This window comes from Oreochromis niloticus, linkage group LG4 (assembly GCF_001858045.2).
Source record: "Oreochromis niloticus isolate F11D_XX linkage group LG4, O_niloticus_UMD_NMBU, whole genome shotgun sequence".
NCBI lineage: Eukaryota > Metazoa > Chordata > Actinopteri > Cichliformes > Cichlidae > Oreochromis > Oreochromis niloticus.
The window spans coordinates 29,509,961-29,528,915 of record NC_031969.2 but is presented as its reverse complement, the minus strand read 5'-3'; the positions used below and the strand labels follow the sequence as shown (position 1 = coordinate 29,528,915).

The following is an 18,955-nucleotide window of genomic DNA, read 5'->3' as shown; positions in this document are numbered from 1 at the left end:
TGCAAAGGAGGTCATAGATTTGGGAATTTTCCCTGTATTTTGCAAAAGGAAGCATTGTGCTGCAGCTCATTAAGAATTGATCATGTGCTTCTTTAATTTAGCAGTGTTTCTTTATAATGACAGTATGCTGACTGAATGTGGGAAAACTCAGATATATTGCTGAAATTGCCCTAATTTTTCTTGAGACGTCTCAGGATGTTCGTCATCTATTATCTAAATGGACGGCTGATTAAATCTGAGTGTTTTCAGAATGTACTTGCACAGCTTTACACCAAAAGAAAGGGAACTTTTGGACAGAGTATCTTTTGCAGGTTATTAGGCAGCGGTTTTACCAGTTCATCCCACTTGAGATGGAATTGGGCTGTGTGTGACGCTGTGGTCTGCATGCAGGTGTTTTCTGCAAGCATGCTCTGATAAAACTAGCTGCCGAGGACAGTTAAGCAGCCAAGGAGTTACTAGTAGAGTTCCTTCACCATTCAAGGAGAACAAAACAGAGCTAAGTGGAAAGATATATTTATCAGATGGCAGGAATCAGAGATCTTTAGGTTGTGAATCAGCCACTCAACCTGCATCATATGTTCCAGAAATTATTTTAAAAAATAATAAAATAACAAATTTGCACATTATATTTTTTGTCATTTAGATGCTAAAAGATGCGTGTACCACATGTTCTAAATTTTACTACTAAATAAATGTCTGTAATAAAAGACCACGCCAGTACGATGAAAAAGTAATATTCCTTGAATGTAGCGCCACTGAAGCCCATTTATATACACGCAGTAATGGTCAACATTCATCATAGTGCTACAGTTCAGACAAATTATTTTACAGCATGTAGGTAAACGTATTAAATTCACTACCCTGTGAGTATATTAAAATGAGAGGGTATTGACGGAGACGTTGCATCGCTCTTTCAGCCTGGCTGAAATGAATGTTTGCGTGTCTTTGCTCTCTCACCAGCATTGTTGGGGTAGGAGTCCATGTCCAGGTAGGAGTGCTCCTGGGTCTCATGTGGCCCTCCAACCACGGCTCCGACCTCACCCCTCTCCAGCCCCACCAGGTCAGAGAAATGGGGGTGGTGCTGGCCCTGCTGGCCAAGGGTGGGATAGAGAGAGGACGAGGAGTGGCCCTCCTTCCTCTGCAGCAGCGGGGGTAAGAGTGACGAGCCCCCGGCAGCTGCAAGGTTTCCGACACCGGCGGTTCCAGGAAGCAACCCCGATGTCAGGCTCAGACCTCCGCCCTCCTTGTCCCGCCATGGTAGCCAGCAGAGCTTCCAGGAAACGAAAAGGGAGACGGAGAGGAGGACGATGCCGCAGAATGTCACAATGACCGACAGCAGACTGACAGAGATCTCTGCAGAGGACCACAGGAAGACGAGTTAACACTTACAAGTCTCTAGCCAAGATAACACTTCTGAGAGTGCACTTTTTTGTAACCTCTATTTAACCAACAAGTTAAACTCTTGAGATTTTTACAAGATTTTCCTGGACTGAGCCTGGCAGGGTTAGCCCTGAATGTTTTATTTTTTTAATCTGAGCTCCGAGAAAAAAATCTTTGCAAGCACAGCCCACTGCAACACACTGCAACACAACAATGCTAGCAACGCTAACTAAAGTGCTGCCAAGGGCCATAGCCTGTATATTAAAGATGGACATCTGAACCTTGAAGCCAACTTGGAAGTACCTTAAACCTGCACTCTTTCTACAGGCCAACAGGGGGCAAATCCTCTGGTTGTAGAAAATCTATGTGGAAAAAGTCCTTATTATGAAAAGCTCCCTCATTCTCTCCTTTTTTCAGGAGTTTATGGCCTCATTTGCAAACTTCAAGTCTATTTGTATACAGCATGACCTTTATTTGGTACAGTATGGTCCCCATTGGATAAAAAAGACAGCAAAGTAGGGTATGCTGTGATCTCTGTGGGACCTATGTGCAAGCTGCAAACTTCAGTCATACTAATAATGTAACAGTCAAGGTAGAGACAAGCAGCGTATGTGTTTAATAACCAGTTTTTATATTTTAATGAGTTAGGAGGAAGGACACTTGTCTGTTTGCTCTATTGATTTGGGGTTAGGTAAGCTTAGTCTGCAGTGCTTTGATTGCTCCTGAAGTCAAAAGCTAAATAAACTCGTAAAAGGCTAAAAAATGTTACCTTTGCTGTGAAAAATAGGGTTTCGTGTTTCATGTTTTGCCAGGATTTCCCCATAAGATTGCAAGTTTATTAGTAAAATGCAGCACCCGCTTATCATGTCCAGATTACCAAAAACAAGATTGCGATGGTCAAAATGCACAGACCAAGGATGCAACAACTGAACATCACAGTGGTTGCGCACATTTTTGTATACAGTCTATGTTTAGCAGTGGTTTGAGCATGCTTATGAGATCAATTCTAACATGATTGTGTGTACCAAATGTAATCCAATAGCTGCTGAGGCATTTTTTTAAAAAGCGTCTTTATCAGCATGCATCGGGTATTTTACACGTTAACATGTTATATATACATATGTCTGAGAAATCGGCAATAAACCACTGCATGATGAGCAATCCACACGCGCGCACACGCTCCAAACATCACCACATTATCTACAAATCACGCATCACGGAGCGGCAGAGGCAGGAAAGGGAACCTGCTGTAGGCGTAAATAGCAATATGCAGCCATCCCCTCAAGCTCACATCCCAAATTTGAATCCTGAGCTTAAAATGAGGGCAAACGCTGGCAGAGTGGATGTTCTTAGAGAAGGAGAGGAGGCGGTGGGGTGGTTGGGTGGGGGTAGCAATTAAAAAAACACCAACACCCACAGTGATGTCTCTATGCAGTGTCATCCCGCATTTCCTCATGGTTATGAGCTTTTTAATGTGTGACGGCTCGAGGATTGTGACTGTGGAGAGAGGGTGGGTTTGGGGGTTTTCTGCGTGTGGATATGTGAGGGTGAGGATGTGGGTGTTTGGGATGGTGAAGGGTGGAGTATGACTCATCCGTATGTAGAAAGTGTGGAGAATAAAATAAAAAATAAAAAAAAGAGCCATTTCAGCACCAGACTGCTGGACAGTTCCAGCAGCAGCAGCCGCTGACAAAGAGAGATGCAAGGTCTTGAGCCGGGAAACTTTATAACTTCTGCTGAGGAGTGGGCACGTGTGCGCATGCTGGACACTCTGACTTGTAAATTCATTATAAATTAATACATTTGTAAATACCTTATAAATATTATATGAATATTAATTAATAAATAGGCCGAATATACAATGAGTATTTATTCTTATCCTGGACCATTTGAGGTCTTTTTATAAATAGCATCTTTTGGTCTGACGACTTTCATGACAAACGGACCAATCAGAATCAACAATGAACTACAGGCCCAGAGCCCTGAACATGAATATTCAATCACTGTAAGCAGACCAAGTAAGACACAGCGTTCAGATTTCCCAGACTGTGTACTCCTCTGCACCTTGCGGCATATAAGTAAAAATTTTTTACCTTTTGCCCTCTTGAGCTGCATCCAGAACACGAGGTCACCAATTAAGAGTCTTTCCTGTCTGCAGGCGGGCCAGGCATGACCTTTGCATACTATAACTTTGTCTCACCCACAGAAGGAAATGTTTTCCAAACCTCCACAAGTCTCACACAAAGGCCTTAACCTCCCTTTCGTCTTAATTTACTTTGTTTCAGAGTGCCTTTATGGGCATGACAAAGACATAAGCACTGTTAAATCAAACAAAGAAGAATTAAATTTTATCTGTAACCGGCTGACAAAAAGACTGAGAGCAAATGAATGAAAACAAGACAACAGAAGCCAATCCTTCAGCCCAGGGCTACATCTTCTGGAACTTGGTTCGCCTACTGTCTCCATCCGCCCTCCCTCACTTTCTCTTTCACTCTCTCGTCTATGTAATCCCCTCAAACACCCCTCTTTCCTCGCTGTCATTTCTTTTCCCATGCTGTCTGCCTCTGCGTGCTCTCTCTCGCTCTCTTTGTTCGTCACCCCAACCTTCTATCTGTCTCCCCCCTGCTTTGCCTCAGCTTCTCTTTAGTGAATTATTCATCAGCCTGTATGTCATTAATCAGCACTTGTTCAAAAGATATGATTGGGGGGCCGCGGAGGTGGAGGATAGGCGAGGGGACATAGATTGGTGGTGGAGAACATGATGAGGTGGGAATTGAGGAGTGAAGAATGGGGGGGAAGAAAAGAAAGCAAAAGCAAAGCACGAGAAAACATGATGACTGAGATCAGGAGACAGGAAGGAAGAAATGTTGGAAGGGGGGGTAAAGGAATGAGGCAAAAGAGAAATAAAGACAGCTGTGATGAGGGGGGAGAAAAAATGTAGGGCTGCTACAGACAGAGAAAGGCTTGAAAACAGATTGGTGCGCATGTTGCAACAGACATATACGATGACTGGGTCAATTCTTCCTTTTTGTTTCTAGAGAAAAGAGGGGGTGGGGGGTTGATAAAGCTGATACAATTACCACACCATGTGTGAAAGGCTCGAAACCAAACAGGAAATGATACAAAGAGAGTGTGAGAGAGAGAGCAAGGGAAAAGGAGAGATTGAGGAAAACAAGCTGACAGTGATTTAGAGCGAAACCCAAAGAGGGGAGGAGTTTGAGGATGAGAAAAGTTAATGTATTGATCTGGAGAGGGGAAAAAAACAAAGCGAGGAGCGAGAGGAGTAGGTCGTGTGCAGTTGGCAGATCAGGGTGCGCTGATAAGACGTGGCTGTGATCAAATGTGTGCAGGGACTGTCGGGGGCCAAGCCACTCGCCTCCATTTGTCTCTCTTTAGGGCAGTCGCTGTACCTTCCTGAGCGCTGATCCTGCCATAGATCCATCGCTAATCCACAAAGTATAAAAAGCGAGTCAGCAGGCGGGTAGGTGTGTGGGTAGAAGGCCTCTGTAGTACGCCGTGAAGAGGGACTGAGACTTCCTGTCAGTCAGCGACTGATGCAAGCCCACTGGGAGTCGTACATTGCTCCACATCAAACACATCTCCGCTGCTTACACAAGTCATTCACTGACAGCTTTCAGCGGTCGCGATCCTCCGAGGGACCGCGGACTTCCATCAGCAAACACCGAAAAATCACAGCTGGTAAGCGGTGGGGGCCAACGCCTAAAACCATGGCATGACATTTCTTCTCAGAGCCATCCAAATCTCCGGAGGCAACACACAGGCAATCCAGGCTAATCTACACTGAGCCACAGATCCATGCTAATCTGCATAACAGCACAGTGCACTTCCAAATGGCTCACTAAGAACCTACACACAATACTCTCATCCACAGTGCAGCAGGGTGTACCTATTCACTCTGGCAAAGGATGTGATGATATAAATATATATATTCTTGTAATCCAGCTCTGAGATAACAATCACAGAATTCTACCGAGACTCTTTTGGGGATCATAAAAGAAACGGGATGGACTTGTACCTTAGCCACTTCAGTCTAGAACATGAATATTTCATGGTCTGTTGTTGTGAGTGCACAGTACCTCTAACCATCCTTAAATGTGAGCACTCTTCTTAACATTTTGCCTCATCATACCTTAAAGTCACTGTGATGAGTCAGTACTAAAAAAGAATCTTTTGCTCTTACCACTTTTGGGACAAAACCTACAAAAAAGAGTTCGTTTTAGAAGAAGGCCTTTGGTGTAAAACTTCATTTGGACCATAATGGGATACTTAAACCTTCAATCATGCCTATATTAAAAAGAGCAGTTCCTTAAAGCAATACCCCAAATCTTTTTATAGTATCACCATTCCCTTCGCTGTAGGCTTGAAAGGTGTCTGCTAAGTTCACATTTTCCTCCCTTTAGAGAGAGTGCAGCCACTGTGGTCCTTGTGAATAGATTAAATTGAAAATCAAAGCTGACTTTAGTTTGTTTTCATGGCGGGTGAGAAAAAAAGCTTCAAAACATACAGATCAGCCATGGCAAGTTTCTGGATATTTAGGTATATTTTGCTAAGATTGTGAGTTTTTGAAATCTACTGAGCATATGGATGCACAGCAGAAGGGTTATTTATTCCGCTGCAGATGTTTGGAAAGTTTTGATACTTTGTCCACGGTGAAAGCTCATTTTCTTTGCAGTACATTTAAACTGATTCAAATCAGGCTGTTCCTGCTCTGCGTGAAGGAGTGAACTACAAACTGCAGGGTTTGATGAGTCTTTGATACTTCAAGGGTATTTCTTGAATAAGGTGTTGCTTTAATGCTGAGCACAGGCTACCTAATTTATTTTTTTGTGGTCGCTATGTCAGATCGGGCCATTATAGAGTAATAAAATCTTCCTCTTTTCTGACTGAAGGACAAGACAGAGCATAGGTGGCTCCCTGATCAATCATTCTGTCATTCACAATGTGTTTGACGTCATCAGGAAGGAGGCGCTAGCTCACGATTTCACAGCCCCCCTAAGCTACAAAAGCAACATCACTCCTCTTTTGCTCTGTAATTTTTACAGTTGCTGGCAGAGCTCTCTTTGTGAAATTAGAGAACCTTTGAGGACTCAAAAACATACTAACATGCCAACCCCCTAAACCTAACATAGGGTTCCCAGATTCAGCTTTGGTTTTCGGTCAACTGTAGTGCAACAATAAACATTTTCATTTCCAAAGTCAGCTCCTAACCAACGCCTTCCGGGTTTGGCCCTAATCATGCTGGTATTGTGTAGACTGGACTTGGCATAAAGCAGGAAGCAGTAGGCTTAACTGCCAATTTTTGTAAAACACAAAATTTTTTTAAAAAAGGGGAGAATCTTGAAAAATCAATAAATTGCAGAGAAAGAAAGTTCCTGACTGCTGACGGAGATCTCTGTGCTTATATCGGTCAAGCTTGCAGAATTGAGGGAACCAAGACCTTAAAAGCCTCCGTTTAGTATTAGAGCAGTTTGCACTGATCAGAAAAGCTCTACATAAATATCAGCCTATTTACTGTTGCAAAAAAAAAGAGGGAAAAAAAGACTGCAGTTGTCGTGCATGACAACCACTTTGTTACCAAGTGATACCTTATATCTTCTGGCAATGATCAGGCTCATTTCATGTAGTCTGAGTCCAGAATAAAGCAGAGAAAGGCAGATTTCACTGAAGTTTTATAGGAATAATTATAAGTTTTAAAACAAAAGAAAAATAGCATTAAAACACCAATAAACTGCCAAACTTGATTCATAAGCATAGATTGTATTTAAACGCCGCTGTGGTGTTATCCACTGGTTAGAGTAGTCACATTCATGTTAAGGGTTTTCAGTATTGCTCCTGTGTTGCTTTGACAAATAAGGGGTGGATCTGACTACACAACACACAGCACTGATTGCTCTGGATACTCTGGTTAATCCTTCTGTTATAATTTTAGTAAGTGGAACTTGTGTTTGAGCCCATGAAGTCATCCAAAAAGTGTTGATTGAGGTCACTGATGAAGGGAACTAAGGGCCTTTTTTCTCTCTCTTCTTTCCAGAGCATGTAGGTTTAAGTCATTTCCACATTGACTTCACTTTGCAAACCCGCACGCTACATCCATCTTTTATGGAATCACTGTTTGTAAGAAGCACCAGGTGTGTGTTACCTGTGTCTAGCGGTCTGTTGCCCCTCCTCAGGAAGATGAACTCCTGGCAGCGTTCGTTCTGGCTGTAACCCCTCGTGTTGAAGCACAGCTCCTCCACCAACACCAGCGCCTTCTTACACAGGTCTTCATCCCAGTCCCCTGACATCCTCCAATCCGCATCGCACTCTCACCAGCAGTCAGCCAATGACAGCGCAGCCCTCGCCGCCCTCACCTATCGGACGGCGCTTGGGTGAGCAGAGTTTTGGGCTGTCCACCTTTTACAAGGTGCGAGCTGAGAGCGATTAGGCAGAGGAAGTTGAGGGGGCAGCTGTGATAAAGCAAGAACACGAGGGGCTCTGCAGGCTGGATCGCAGAGGCCAGACTGATGTGCCCATGAATGAGTGAGCAGCACCCGCCCTCTCACTTTCCCTGAAAGAGATAAAATGAGAGAAAGTGGTGACCTGAGATGTGAGGACATAAAAGGAGACAAATCAAGTTTCTGGCAGACTGGTCACCTTAGCCATTAAGTGTGAACATGAATGCCAGAACCATCAGCAACTCCCTGATAGATGGTTGGCTCTTTAGCATACACTATGAAGACCGATTAGAGAAAACTGAAGAAAAGGTGAGAAAATTTGATCTTGTTGAGGGCAAAACTAAAGTTTCTGATGTGTGATTAAGTATTTAGTTACTGGTTGTGCTGATGAGGACTGTTGACGTTTTTTTCATCTGGTAGACAAAACTTGCACACAAAAACGTAACATTTACATGTGTGGACTTTCTTGAACGCCCCTGCAGGCAGGACATTGCTCAAATTTCATCCCTCCACCTCCTGTATGCACATGGCAGCAGAAGGCTCTTGGGCAAATAAAAGCACCACAAGGTCCATGGGCCAAAATGATAAGTTAAATGACATGTTAATGTATATGTAACTATATAAATGAATTAAACTCTTAAGTCAACCCTCAGTTCAACCTTGTGTTTCTATTACACCGGTTCCAAAAAAGTTGGGATGGCATGTAAATAAAAACATTATTATTGTCAACGTCAAACTAAAAGGACGGTGCTGGAGGAACATTTCGCAACTAATTAGGTTAATTAGCAACAGGTCAGAAACATGACTGGGCGTAAAAAGAGCATCTAAGAGAGCGAGAGCGTCTCAAAAGTAAAGATGGACAGAAGCTCACCAGTTTGTAAAAAACCTGGATCCACAAATTGTGGAACAACCTCAGAATGATATTTCTCAGTGTAAGATTGTGAAGACTTTGACAATGCCATCACCTACAGTATACAATATCATCAAAAGATTCAGTGTGCAAAGGGATGCCCGTGACCTTCGGAGCCTCAAGTGGCACTGCATTCAAAACAGGTATGATCCTGTCGTGGAAATCCCTGTCTGCTAATGCAAGTTACTGAGTCATGCACAACTGGAGGTTAAAGCTCCATCATGTACAGAAGATCACCCCCGTCTTCTCTGGAAGCTTATTTGAGATGGACTGAGGAAACTGGAAAACTCTTCTGCGGTCAGACAAATCAAAATTTTCAATTCTTAGTGGCAAACACGGACATCGCGTCTTCCAGACAGAAGGGCAGAGGGACCATGTGGCTTGTTTTCAGTGCTCAACTCAAAAACCTGCATCTCTGATGTATGATGGTGCATAAATGCCTATGGAACTGGCAGCCTGCACGTCTGAAAAGACACCATCAATGTTAACAAGGGAGTTCTTCATCCTCACTGTCGTCAAGTGTGTGCTCTTTTCTGTTTTAACATAAAACACCCTGAGATGACTATAGCAAAATGTATTAAAACTAATCAATTTACAGTAAGTTTAAGCCTCAAAGCACCTTGACGTGACTGTTGTTGTGATCTGGTGCAATATAAATAAAATAAAAACTGATTAAGATTAAGATTAGACAGTGGATGGATGGCTGTGCATTTACACACCACTTGGAGAAATGAAGAAATTAAATTATGAGCAACAATATACAGCTGAAACTGTGTATTTTATAGAGAACTGACTAGAGCGAGTTCCATTTCCTATCCCTTAAACAGGAGCCTGCTTTGAATAATGCAGGATCTTTCACTCAATATGGTGCGCCCTTAATTGCACAGGGCCTTGCTGTCAATTATCTCCTGGGGATACCGTGATTAGTTTGTTGTCTAAAACTGACCAGTGGGTCAGTCATTTTGGAAACGTATGTCATGTTTCAAACTAAAACACTTTTTACTGTAATTACAGAGTAATTTAGATAATTGTGAGCTCTCTTCCAGCGAGTCTCTAAAAGATAAATATACTGAAACCACAAACACTTTAAGAGAGTGTGCCTGGTTTCTGGCTTTTTTTTTCTTTCATAGATTAAAAAAAAATTGTGTACCAAAAGTCAAACTGAAAGAAAAATCAAAATTAAAGATATTACTTATGTGTTTTACCTTTATTGAACTCAACTCTTCAGGTTCTGGGCCATGTTGCAAGCCTGCGTGGAGACACTACGTGTGAAATTTTCTTTGCAAACAGATTTGGCTGAGGAGCGTGGAGTTATGCCTGCAGTGCATGCATAACCTTTATCTTGTTATTTTCCTAATGTTTCCAAGATCAGAAATGGGAGCCTGTTGTGCTGAGCTCTTAGTCATCTAGCTCCAGCAGGAATTGGTGGAATGCATCGGGATCCTTGGCCTTGCCAGCACATCAGCGTGGATTGGATGTCACTGTCAGAGTCGTGGAGATTTTTTTCAACAGAACCTGGAAGAACATTAGGAATCAATCAGTCAGTGAGTTGAATGAAGACAACAGGGGACTCAAAAATCCCACAAACATCAGATCAAGATATAATTAGATGCATTAAGTCTGACTCCCTTAAGTGTTTGCTCATGAGCCTTTCATTCAAAGGAAACAGGCCTTCTTTAGCATGCTGCCTTTATTTCCGATCTCATTCTGTCAAAATAAAAACAGGTCAGTGCCCAAACTCCAATTTCTCACAGTGTGCGAGTCTCCAGGGACTCTGACCAAAGAACGTATGCAAACTTGTGTCTGATATTACAGATTTGCTCCAAAAACCACCAGTATTGAACATGTCCTGGCCAAAAACCTTATCTTGTACAAGTGGTGTGGTCGGAAAATAAATCACTGGCAAAACAATGTTCGTGGTGAGAGGTCAGCTCACTTTTCCACTGAGCTGTTTTGTCCTTGCAAAGCAGTGGCCCTATTTCTCAAGCAAGGTACCTCGTCAGACAGGGGAAGGACTATTGATCATTTGATGTATGTTGTTCTGTGAAATGTCAGCGTCAGTCTTTGTGCACTGAGTGGCACCTCCCTAGCAAAGTGCTCCTTATGTGTCCATCTGTCTCCCAGCCTTCCATCAATCACTGCATTAGGCAAAGACATATTTCACTCCGAACAAGATCCGAAACAAGAAATGCTTCCAAACCCTTTCAAGTTTTCTGTCCCTCTGCTTGAAGACAGAAACACTCTTCCCGTGTCTTGTTTGCTCTCGGTCACATTATGAAAGTCGGTCAGTCTATAGACTGAAAAAATGAATCTTAGGAAAAGAAGAGGAACAGGGTTAAATTAGTGTCATTAACTATAAAATTGTAACTGTATCTTAACTAAACCCCAACATCTTAATTTGTTAATTTTTTCCTCTTAAAGAAAACCTGTTATGGTTTCCTTCACTTTTACTTGAGGCGCTCAGTTTCTGACACTTCTCTTCTTCTTCTTTTATTAGGCGTCACCACAATGAATCATCTGCTTCCATCTCACCCTAATCCTTCCATCCTCCTTTGTCACATCAACCCTCTGCATTTCCTTCTTCATCACATCCACAAGCCTCTTCCTCTTTTTTGCCTGCCTGGCATCTCTCTATTCAGCATCCCTTGTCCACTATCTCTTCTCTGCACATGTCCAAACCATCTCAGCCTTGCCTCTCTAACTTTGTCTCCAAAGTGCTTGACATAATCTTTCCCTCTGACATAGTCATTTCTAATCCTGTCCATTCTGGTCACTTCCAGTGAAATCTTCAACTCTGCAACCTCCAGCTATGCCTCCTGTCTTTTTGTCTGTAAACATGACATCATAGTAGCTCTCACTACCATCTTGTAAACCTTCCCTTTCACTCTTGCTGCTATACTTCTGTCACAAATCACCCCCCTGATACTCGTCTTCACCCACTCCACCCTGCCAGTACTCTCTTCTTCGCCTCTCCTGTGTATAAACTAAATGAGAGTGAATATTTTCAATATGGTCATTGTAGGCACATGGCCTTTGCTATGAGGACAGAAGCCCCCAAATCACCCGCTTTTCAAATCTTCTGTTTGCGAGAGACAGCCACTCAGGAGTAAGCTGGCTTATAAGAAAGTTGCCTTTATGGGGGAGGAGCTTGAGGAGTGAGTCATGCAAAGCTACTCTAGTACAGCCAAAAATACAGTTGTGGAGTTAGAAATTAGCAAATAGGTGCCCTGTCGAAATGATAAATTTATTTAAGCCCAGCTAATCTGTTCAAGTGCAGGCTTTTCAGGCAGCAAACAAGATGCTGTTCAAGTTTCTCTGTTCAGTACAATCACAAAGCTGGAGGAGATGCAGTGCCCAAGATATTTTCTCCCATCTGGAATTTTTCTTTCAACAGCAAACAGGTATTGTAGCTTCTTGAGAAGCTGTGTCGGGCAGTTTGTAGCAGGAAAAATGATGGATGTTAGTTAAACTTTTATGCATTATAAAAGGAAATCACAGCACTCAAAGAATCCCAAGCAGAAATCTAAAGTAGAAATCAGTAAAGGAAAAGACGCTGCTGCTCCCTCAGAGCCAGTCAACAGCTAAACTGGGAAAAAAATGAACCAGTTGTGTCGTTGTTGTGACATACTTGTACTGTAGAGGTTCACGACTATCTCAGATTAGTGTTATCAGATTATCTAATCATTATATCAGTATGTGATTTCTCAGTAAATATGCAGGAAAGTGTGCTTTTTGTTTTTGTTGGCTAAACAAAATGTAAATTAGCACTAGAATTTATTTAGCGTACCCAAAGAATGAACACTGATGCTGTTCATGTTGGTACTCTGGATTGCCCTTAATAAACTAGACCTGTGAGCCTTTGCATGTAATTTGTATATTCCAGTTAAAGTTAGTTAGGCCCTCATCCTGAACTGCCTTTACTACCCATTCCCCTGTTAGTCCTGCCACTTTGATGTCTGCGATGAGGTCCTGACACCAGGTCTTTTGTGGCGGTGCGCTTTTTCATTTTCATTTTGTGTTCCAGGTCCATTATTGATGTTGGTTGCTGGCTTTTTAAGGATCTCTTCTTCCTTGGGACGTTGCTCTGTCTGCCTTTTTTGCCATCAGACGGAGAGGATTTGTCGCAGGGACTGGCTCAGAAAGTTTGGACTTTGACCATGGCAGTTTTTATAGTTCTCCATGTCTCTGCTGCGACTTTGAAGCACTGACTTGAAGTACGAATTGAACAAACATAGCTTAGTGTATTGGATGATCTCCCTGGAGCTCAAGGCTTTTCTCATCTGGGTAAACCCAGTATTACAGCAAAAACGTGTAATAGATACGCCGGTCCAGTGTGTCTATTTCACGCTTTGATTCTAAAAAGCGTGAAAAAGATTCGCATGCAGAAGTTGGAGGAAGTTGCAGTAACAGCAAAGGGAGATATTTCTCTATCTCCCCGTGCTGGTAATGAAACTTTTGTATACATGTCCACTTCATGTTTTGGAGAGGCAAAGCATGAAATAGACACAGTGGACCAGCGTCTCTATTTGCAAGTTTTGGTGTGATATCGGGTTGTTCCCTGAGCCTTGCTGATATCCCAATAACCATCAACATTAATATCAAGCCTCTCTCGAGGCATTGCCAGAATGGCTGCCGAGTGGCAAGATGTGCTTCTAGAAGGACTTCATACTAAGCTCAGGAGACATCTGGATACATTATACCAACACCTGCTTTTTTTCTATAGTCTGCAGTTTCCTATTAACATTGTAGCCTCTCTGGGGGGCAGTTGGGAATTTGCAGTAGCAAAGATTGTGGATGGATATGGATATTTACAGTTCACTTGCCCAGGTTGACTTATATTTACTTTCATGTTAGATTAGAGAAGCTGTGACACCTTGAGTGCAGTGGGTTGCTGGATTGATCTCAATCCCAGCGTCAGCATGGACTCGTGTGATCAAAGGGATGGTGTTCTTATCATTAAAAGAGCTGGGAAGTAATGCCATGCCGTTGATCTCTGTCAACAGTGACTCACTGCTCTTCAAACTAATTCCATACAAGTCAAAAAGTAATGACAAGTTATCCCATTTGAATTTCACTAATTATGTTCGTTAATTTGAAAAGGTAATTGGATGCATGTTACTGCCAAAAACCGTGTTACTACTAGCATCGAATTCCACTTGTTTTAATTAAAAATAGACAATTGAAACTTTTAGAGTTAAGCAGATATCGCTTTTAAAAAATGACCAGATGAATATGAAAATTTGATTTTACTTGCAAATATATTTCTTTCCATGCAAAAAAGCTGTTTGTGCACGCACTGTTTTGTTAGATTTATGCTGATAATGCAAGCAAGATTGTTTTATCAGTGCAGGAAACTCAGTTAATGCAGAGTCCATTTATCTTTCCATCTCACCGCAACCTATTACAGAAATTAATCCAAAATTGGCAAATCAAAAAGCAACACAAGCCCTCCTCCAACAACCCCACCCTTACTCTCGCCCATTAAGATAGCAAATCTGTCTGAGTGACTTAAAACCTGGGATATCTCAATCTGAGAAATGGCTGTCTGGCACAAAACTGTACGCCTCAAATGCCAGTGCAGCATCAAGAGGGAGAGGCAAAAAAGAAATGGAGGAGACAGACAGAAAGAACGATTGTATAGCAAGAGACAGTGGAATAGGGAGACGGCGAGAGAGGGATAAGAGAGATGCTGACATTAAATTGGAGGCGAGACAGATAAAGAGGGAGGGGAAAAAATTGGAGCAGAGAAGGGCAGGGAAAAAAAACAGGAAGCTGGCGGCGAGGGTGACACAGCAACAATGGTAATCAAGGTTTTGGGCAATGCAATTTACTACAAGCAAAATATTTACAGAAGATGGTTATTTGCCGATGAATATGCCTTTAGAAACATGGTGATGGAGCATTCAACTGAGATAGCAGCATGCCCAGAAATGCGCGTTCCTACTTTATTGTACAGAGCAACACTAAGCCTCCCACAGCTGTTCTGCCTGGGATCAATACACACAGGGAACGAATACGCCACAACACAGACCAGTCAACCAGTAAGGTCACTGTCCGACTGGGCAGAGGAGACAGGACGCAGCGCAAGGTCACAGTCTAATCACACCACAGAGAAAAAAAACCAATCAGTCTTGCCCAATCACATAACGCGAAGGAGATGGGAGCTGGATGAGATGAAGCAAGCCAATCAGATCATGAGCTAAATCTGTCCAGGAAAAAAGGGCAGGTCGCACCAGACACCCGTTAGTAGCTTTAATGGATGTAAACCCAAATTCAGGGCTGTATCAGTAAGAAAGAGAGCACAAGTTCAAAGCTACACAGGTGTCCTTCACCAAGATGCCAAACCCCTGGCTGCCTCCTCCTGTTAATCACTTAGGATAAGAGCATCAGCTAAATTACTCATTTTTAAAGGCTCATTCCAGTCTTTACATCCTCATTCTGCCTTACTGGTGATAAAGCAGATGAGGCATTTATATTTGCATCCCCTTTTAATGAAGGGATCATTCTTACATTTGCACAGTAAGGACAGGTTTGGGTGCTCCTCCCAGGTGCATAAAATACCCAAACTCTAAAGAGAAACCACATCCAAAGTCTGAGTAAAAACACCAAAAAAGCAAAACAACCCAGCACTACTCCCATTTCATATTGCTGGGGCATAGTGTAATAAATATTTATCTAATATTGAATGCACTCTCTCTCTATTTTTTTCTCTTTTTTTGGAGTATTGGATTTCTTATTTTTTGGCGCAGCACCTCCCTCACACAAGAATTCCAGTGGTTTTTCTCCCTCGCTCAGAAATTCCACCCACAGCTGCTACAAACAAACAGAAATCCTCGAGCGTGGCGAATGTGAATTTGATAAAACCCAGGGGGCAGGTTTTTCAGTAACAAGGATCATGTTGGAGAGCGGGAGTGAAAGCTGAAATCTGTATGTGGAATCTGCCTCTGAAGGAAGAATCACACACCTCAGCCGGGTTCGGGAATTACAGTGATAAGACATTTGAGTCGCTGCTGTCTGCTGAATAAGAAGCAGAAGACATTCAGATGCTTACCACAAACCTGTGATCTTTTGCAACCCAATATGGTCATTTAACATAATAATATATTTGTCTGTGTGCTGAATGAAATACATCACACGTGGGTCTTCTACAATTTTAGTTTTCCAGTTCAAAGGCACCTGGATCGATATCATCAGCAGTGGAAACAGCAGTTGTAGTATTACCTTGAGTTTTTTGGGGTTTTTTCTGGAATTTAATTTCTCAGTTCACCCCACAGTCTGAGGGGGTGTGAGATCATAAAACCCTCTTTTCCTCCTATTCAGCTCCTCTCTCTCTTTATTAAGGTTGGTCTAAACGGAATTACTGTTTATTGCTAAAATGTCAAACTATTTTCATGGAGGTAGAACTGAACACCTTCATAATTGCAAAACTGAGACCAGTCAGAGCCTTTTTATGTCAGAACATAATGCTTCTGTAGACAAAGGAGACTAATCCATTGGTTATACCTAATAGGATGTTTCAGGCGGATCTCATTCAACGTGCTTTCAAGTCTTTCTATCTGCTGCCACGCGCCTTCTTTTGTTTTCATCTGTACCTGGAAGTCATCTCTAATTGAACCTCTCGTTTTTGCCCTGAAAGGTTTTGTTTATGTTTTTGTTTTAAAAGTCTGCTAATTTGGTTAAGTGTTTAAGTGAATTTCACGCTTCTGGTGTTTTGGCAGTTTTCACATTAACTTTTTTTCCCTCTCATCTCAAGTCAGCCATACTCCGTAGACTGGCATCTTGGCCCCGTGACCCTATCCTCTCTATTCTGGACTTTGATGCTATCGGCTGTGCTCTACCCTGCTGGGCTGTATCATGTTTTATACCACCTCAAATCGATGTACTCTTGTATCCTCAGATCATTCCCTATTCGTCAGGAGTATGCCTGATGCACTGAGGTCATGACCTCTCTCCACCAGTGCCGGCATATCCTCCTTTCTGTTTTGCATCACTTCCTTTTGAGGCCACAGCGATGTCTGCCTGAGACAATGCTATCATCGCTCCTCTCTGCTCACTCGGCTGTGACGGATTGATGCACAAGGGTAAACAGATAGGGCTACTACAACACATCTTTTTGGTTACTCCAGTGGAGCGGTTTCACGGGGACAGACTCGGCGCTGTATGAGGCCAAGATTGAGCATGGGGATATTAATGTCTATTGACTAGAGGTAATAGCTTTGCTCAGCCTCAGCCTCGAGGTTGTTCCAATTTAGCCAGTCCCATAATAGCTCCTGGACACCCTCTCAGCAAATAAATAACATGAGGTGGGTGAGTGTTAATATCAGCTAAAGACCATATATCTCTATAAACATGGAACCAAACACCCCTTCGCTTTCAAAAAGGCAGTGTCTCCTTTCATCCCCACTTATTTCTATCCTCCATTCACACATATCAGGGTTGCTGTTGAGGTTTTCACAGCTTTCTGCCACTCCGGGCCTGTTGGAGCTGCAAGTGTTTAAATTATCTATAACATGGGACAGGAAATAGAGAGCAAGTGGCCAGCCAGGAACCGTGGGATACTGGTACTGCTCTTCCTGTCTCTTGCAGCCCGTGGAGCTGCAGAGCGGGACCTATTTACAGACAGGGAGTGTAATCACACACACATACACACACACACACACACACACACACAGAGAGAGAGAGAAAGAGACAACGGGCCGCCTTCACTTCATTTTTCACCTAGCACCATGTAAGAGTCGGTGAGTCAGTGTGTCTCAGCGGCTGTTTTTTTTTCTCCTTTTTTGACCATTTGCATAAATATGGTTCTCTGTGGTGGGAAGGCAACTGTGTCTTTGATGGTGAGGGGGAGTGGGGTAGGCTGGTTGGGGTGTGGGTGTGGGTGGAAGGGGGATTACGCACGTCTTACGCACGTCAACCTGTCTTGTGTGTTTTCTGCGTGCTCGTGCGCGCACCCCTCTGTCTGTTCGCCTCATACCTCATGTCGTTCTCGTGGAAAAAAAAAGTTTAATCACTGTCGTCTGTGAGGATAGCTGCCATTAATACACTTGTGACACTGTTATCTGTCATATAGGCTAGACCAGCCTCCGTTACCTTATAGACTGCCTCCACACAGCATGCATCCCACTATAGGCTCGAATATGCCGAGCAATGGCAGAATGCAATACAGAAGAGCGAGAGTGATGCACAAATAATCTACATTAAATATTCATGGAAAACAGACACATGCTGCGAGATTTAGGGCACATTCAGCAGAGCGCGGTGCGGGATGCAGGATCAAAGGAGATATGACGCGAATAACGCACACATCGCGGATATCACAGACCCGCATGCATGCTGCCTGAAAGGGGGCAACAAAAGGGAAGGTCTCCCTACCTTGGTGTTGCAGAAAGCAGTGTCCTCCTCTCTGACCAATTTCCGAATTACGAGCTTCTCCGCTGTTCTAGTCAGATGCGACGCCTGTAAAGGGGCATTCCGCCCTCTTTCGCTCTGTCCACCCCTCCTCTCTCTCCCTCTCTCTCTCTCTCTCACTCTCTTTTCTCTCCAATACGGCACCGAGCAGTAAGCCGCGCAACCGGGATGGCAGACTAAGAGAGAGAAATGAACAATATGATATATCTCCCCTCCCCTCTTTTCCCTCCCGTTTCCCGTGTTCTTCTCTTATATTTTCCCCCCTCCTTGTGTTTTTTCCTCCTCTCTATTTCACTATCCCCTCCCTCTCTCTCTCTCTTTCTCTCTGCTGCTTGCTCGCTCCCTCTCCTTTTTTCCCTCACTGTGCTCTGAATACTAATACTCTGTCTCTTCTCTCTCTCTGCCTGTACAGCCCAGCCAGTGCTAAAGACATACTGATGTATGTGGGGCGTGTAGAGGAAAGGAGAGAGAGAAGTGGCCTGTGGGTACCGGAGTGTGTGTGTGTGTTGGTGGGAAGCAGGGATGGAGGGGGTCTAGGAATGATGTGGAGGGTACTGGCCTCTCTGAGCCTGCAGGGTACATGGAAGCACCCAGGATCTTGTTTGGACTTATTAGAGCTATGATTAGATAATGATACTCCCGCAGATGCCCCTGGAGAGGTGATGTAGTGCTGGTGGTGAGTGGGTTGGGGGCCACATAAAATGTTGCCGTTTTTTATGGCAACATCAGTGGGATGAGAGGAAGAGACGGTGGGAGTAGAGGTGGGGATAGGGTAGTGTGAGGAGGAGGTGTTGCTAGGATG

General features: G+C 43.3%; 1 protein-coding gene across 2 annotated transcripts in view; it reads right to left on the bottom strand.

Moving 5' to 3' along the window:
- syt3 (synaptotagmin III) overlaps positions 1–18,441 on the bottom strand; it is a 41,559-nt gene extending 23,118 nt beyond the window's left edge. The window contains exons 1-5 of one of the 2 annotated variants that reach the window (XM_019358399.2): positions 18,118–18,441; positions 10,081–10,260; positions 9,951–9,994; positions 7,541–7,948; positions 958–1,353 (exon numbers count right to left, since the gene is read on the bottom strand). In XM_019358399.2, the coding sequence (XP_019213944.1) occupies positions 958–1,353; positions 7,541–7,685 (541 nt within the window). In that variant the 5' untranslated portion in view covers positions 7,686–7,948; positions 9,951–9,994; positions 10,081–10,260; positions 18,118–18,441. Of the gene's footprint in view, positions 1–957; positions 1,354–7,540; positions 7,949–9,950; positions 10,261–18,117 lie in introns of both variants that reach the window. The other variant, XM_005468993.4, reaches the window with a different exon arrangement.
- Between the last annotated feature and the right edge of the window lie 514 nt (positions 18,442–18,955).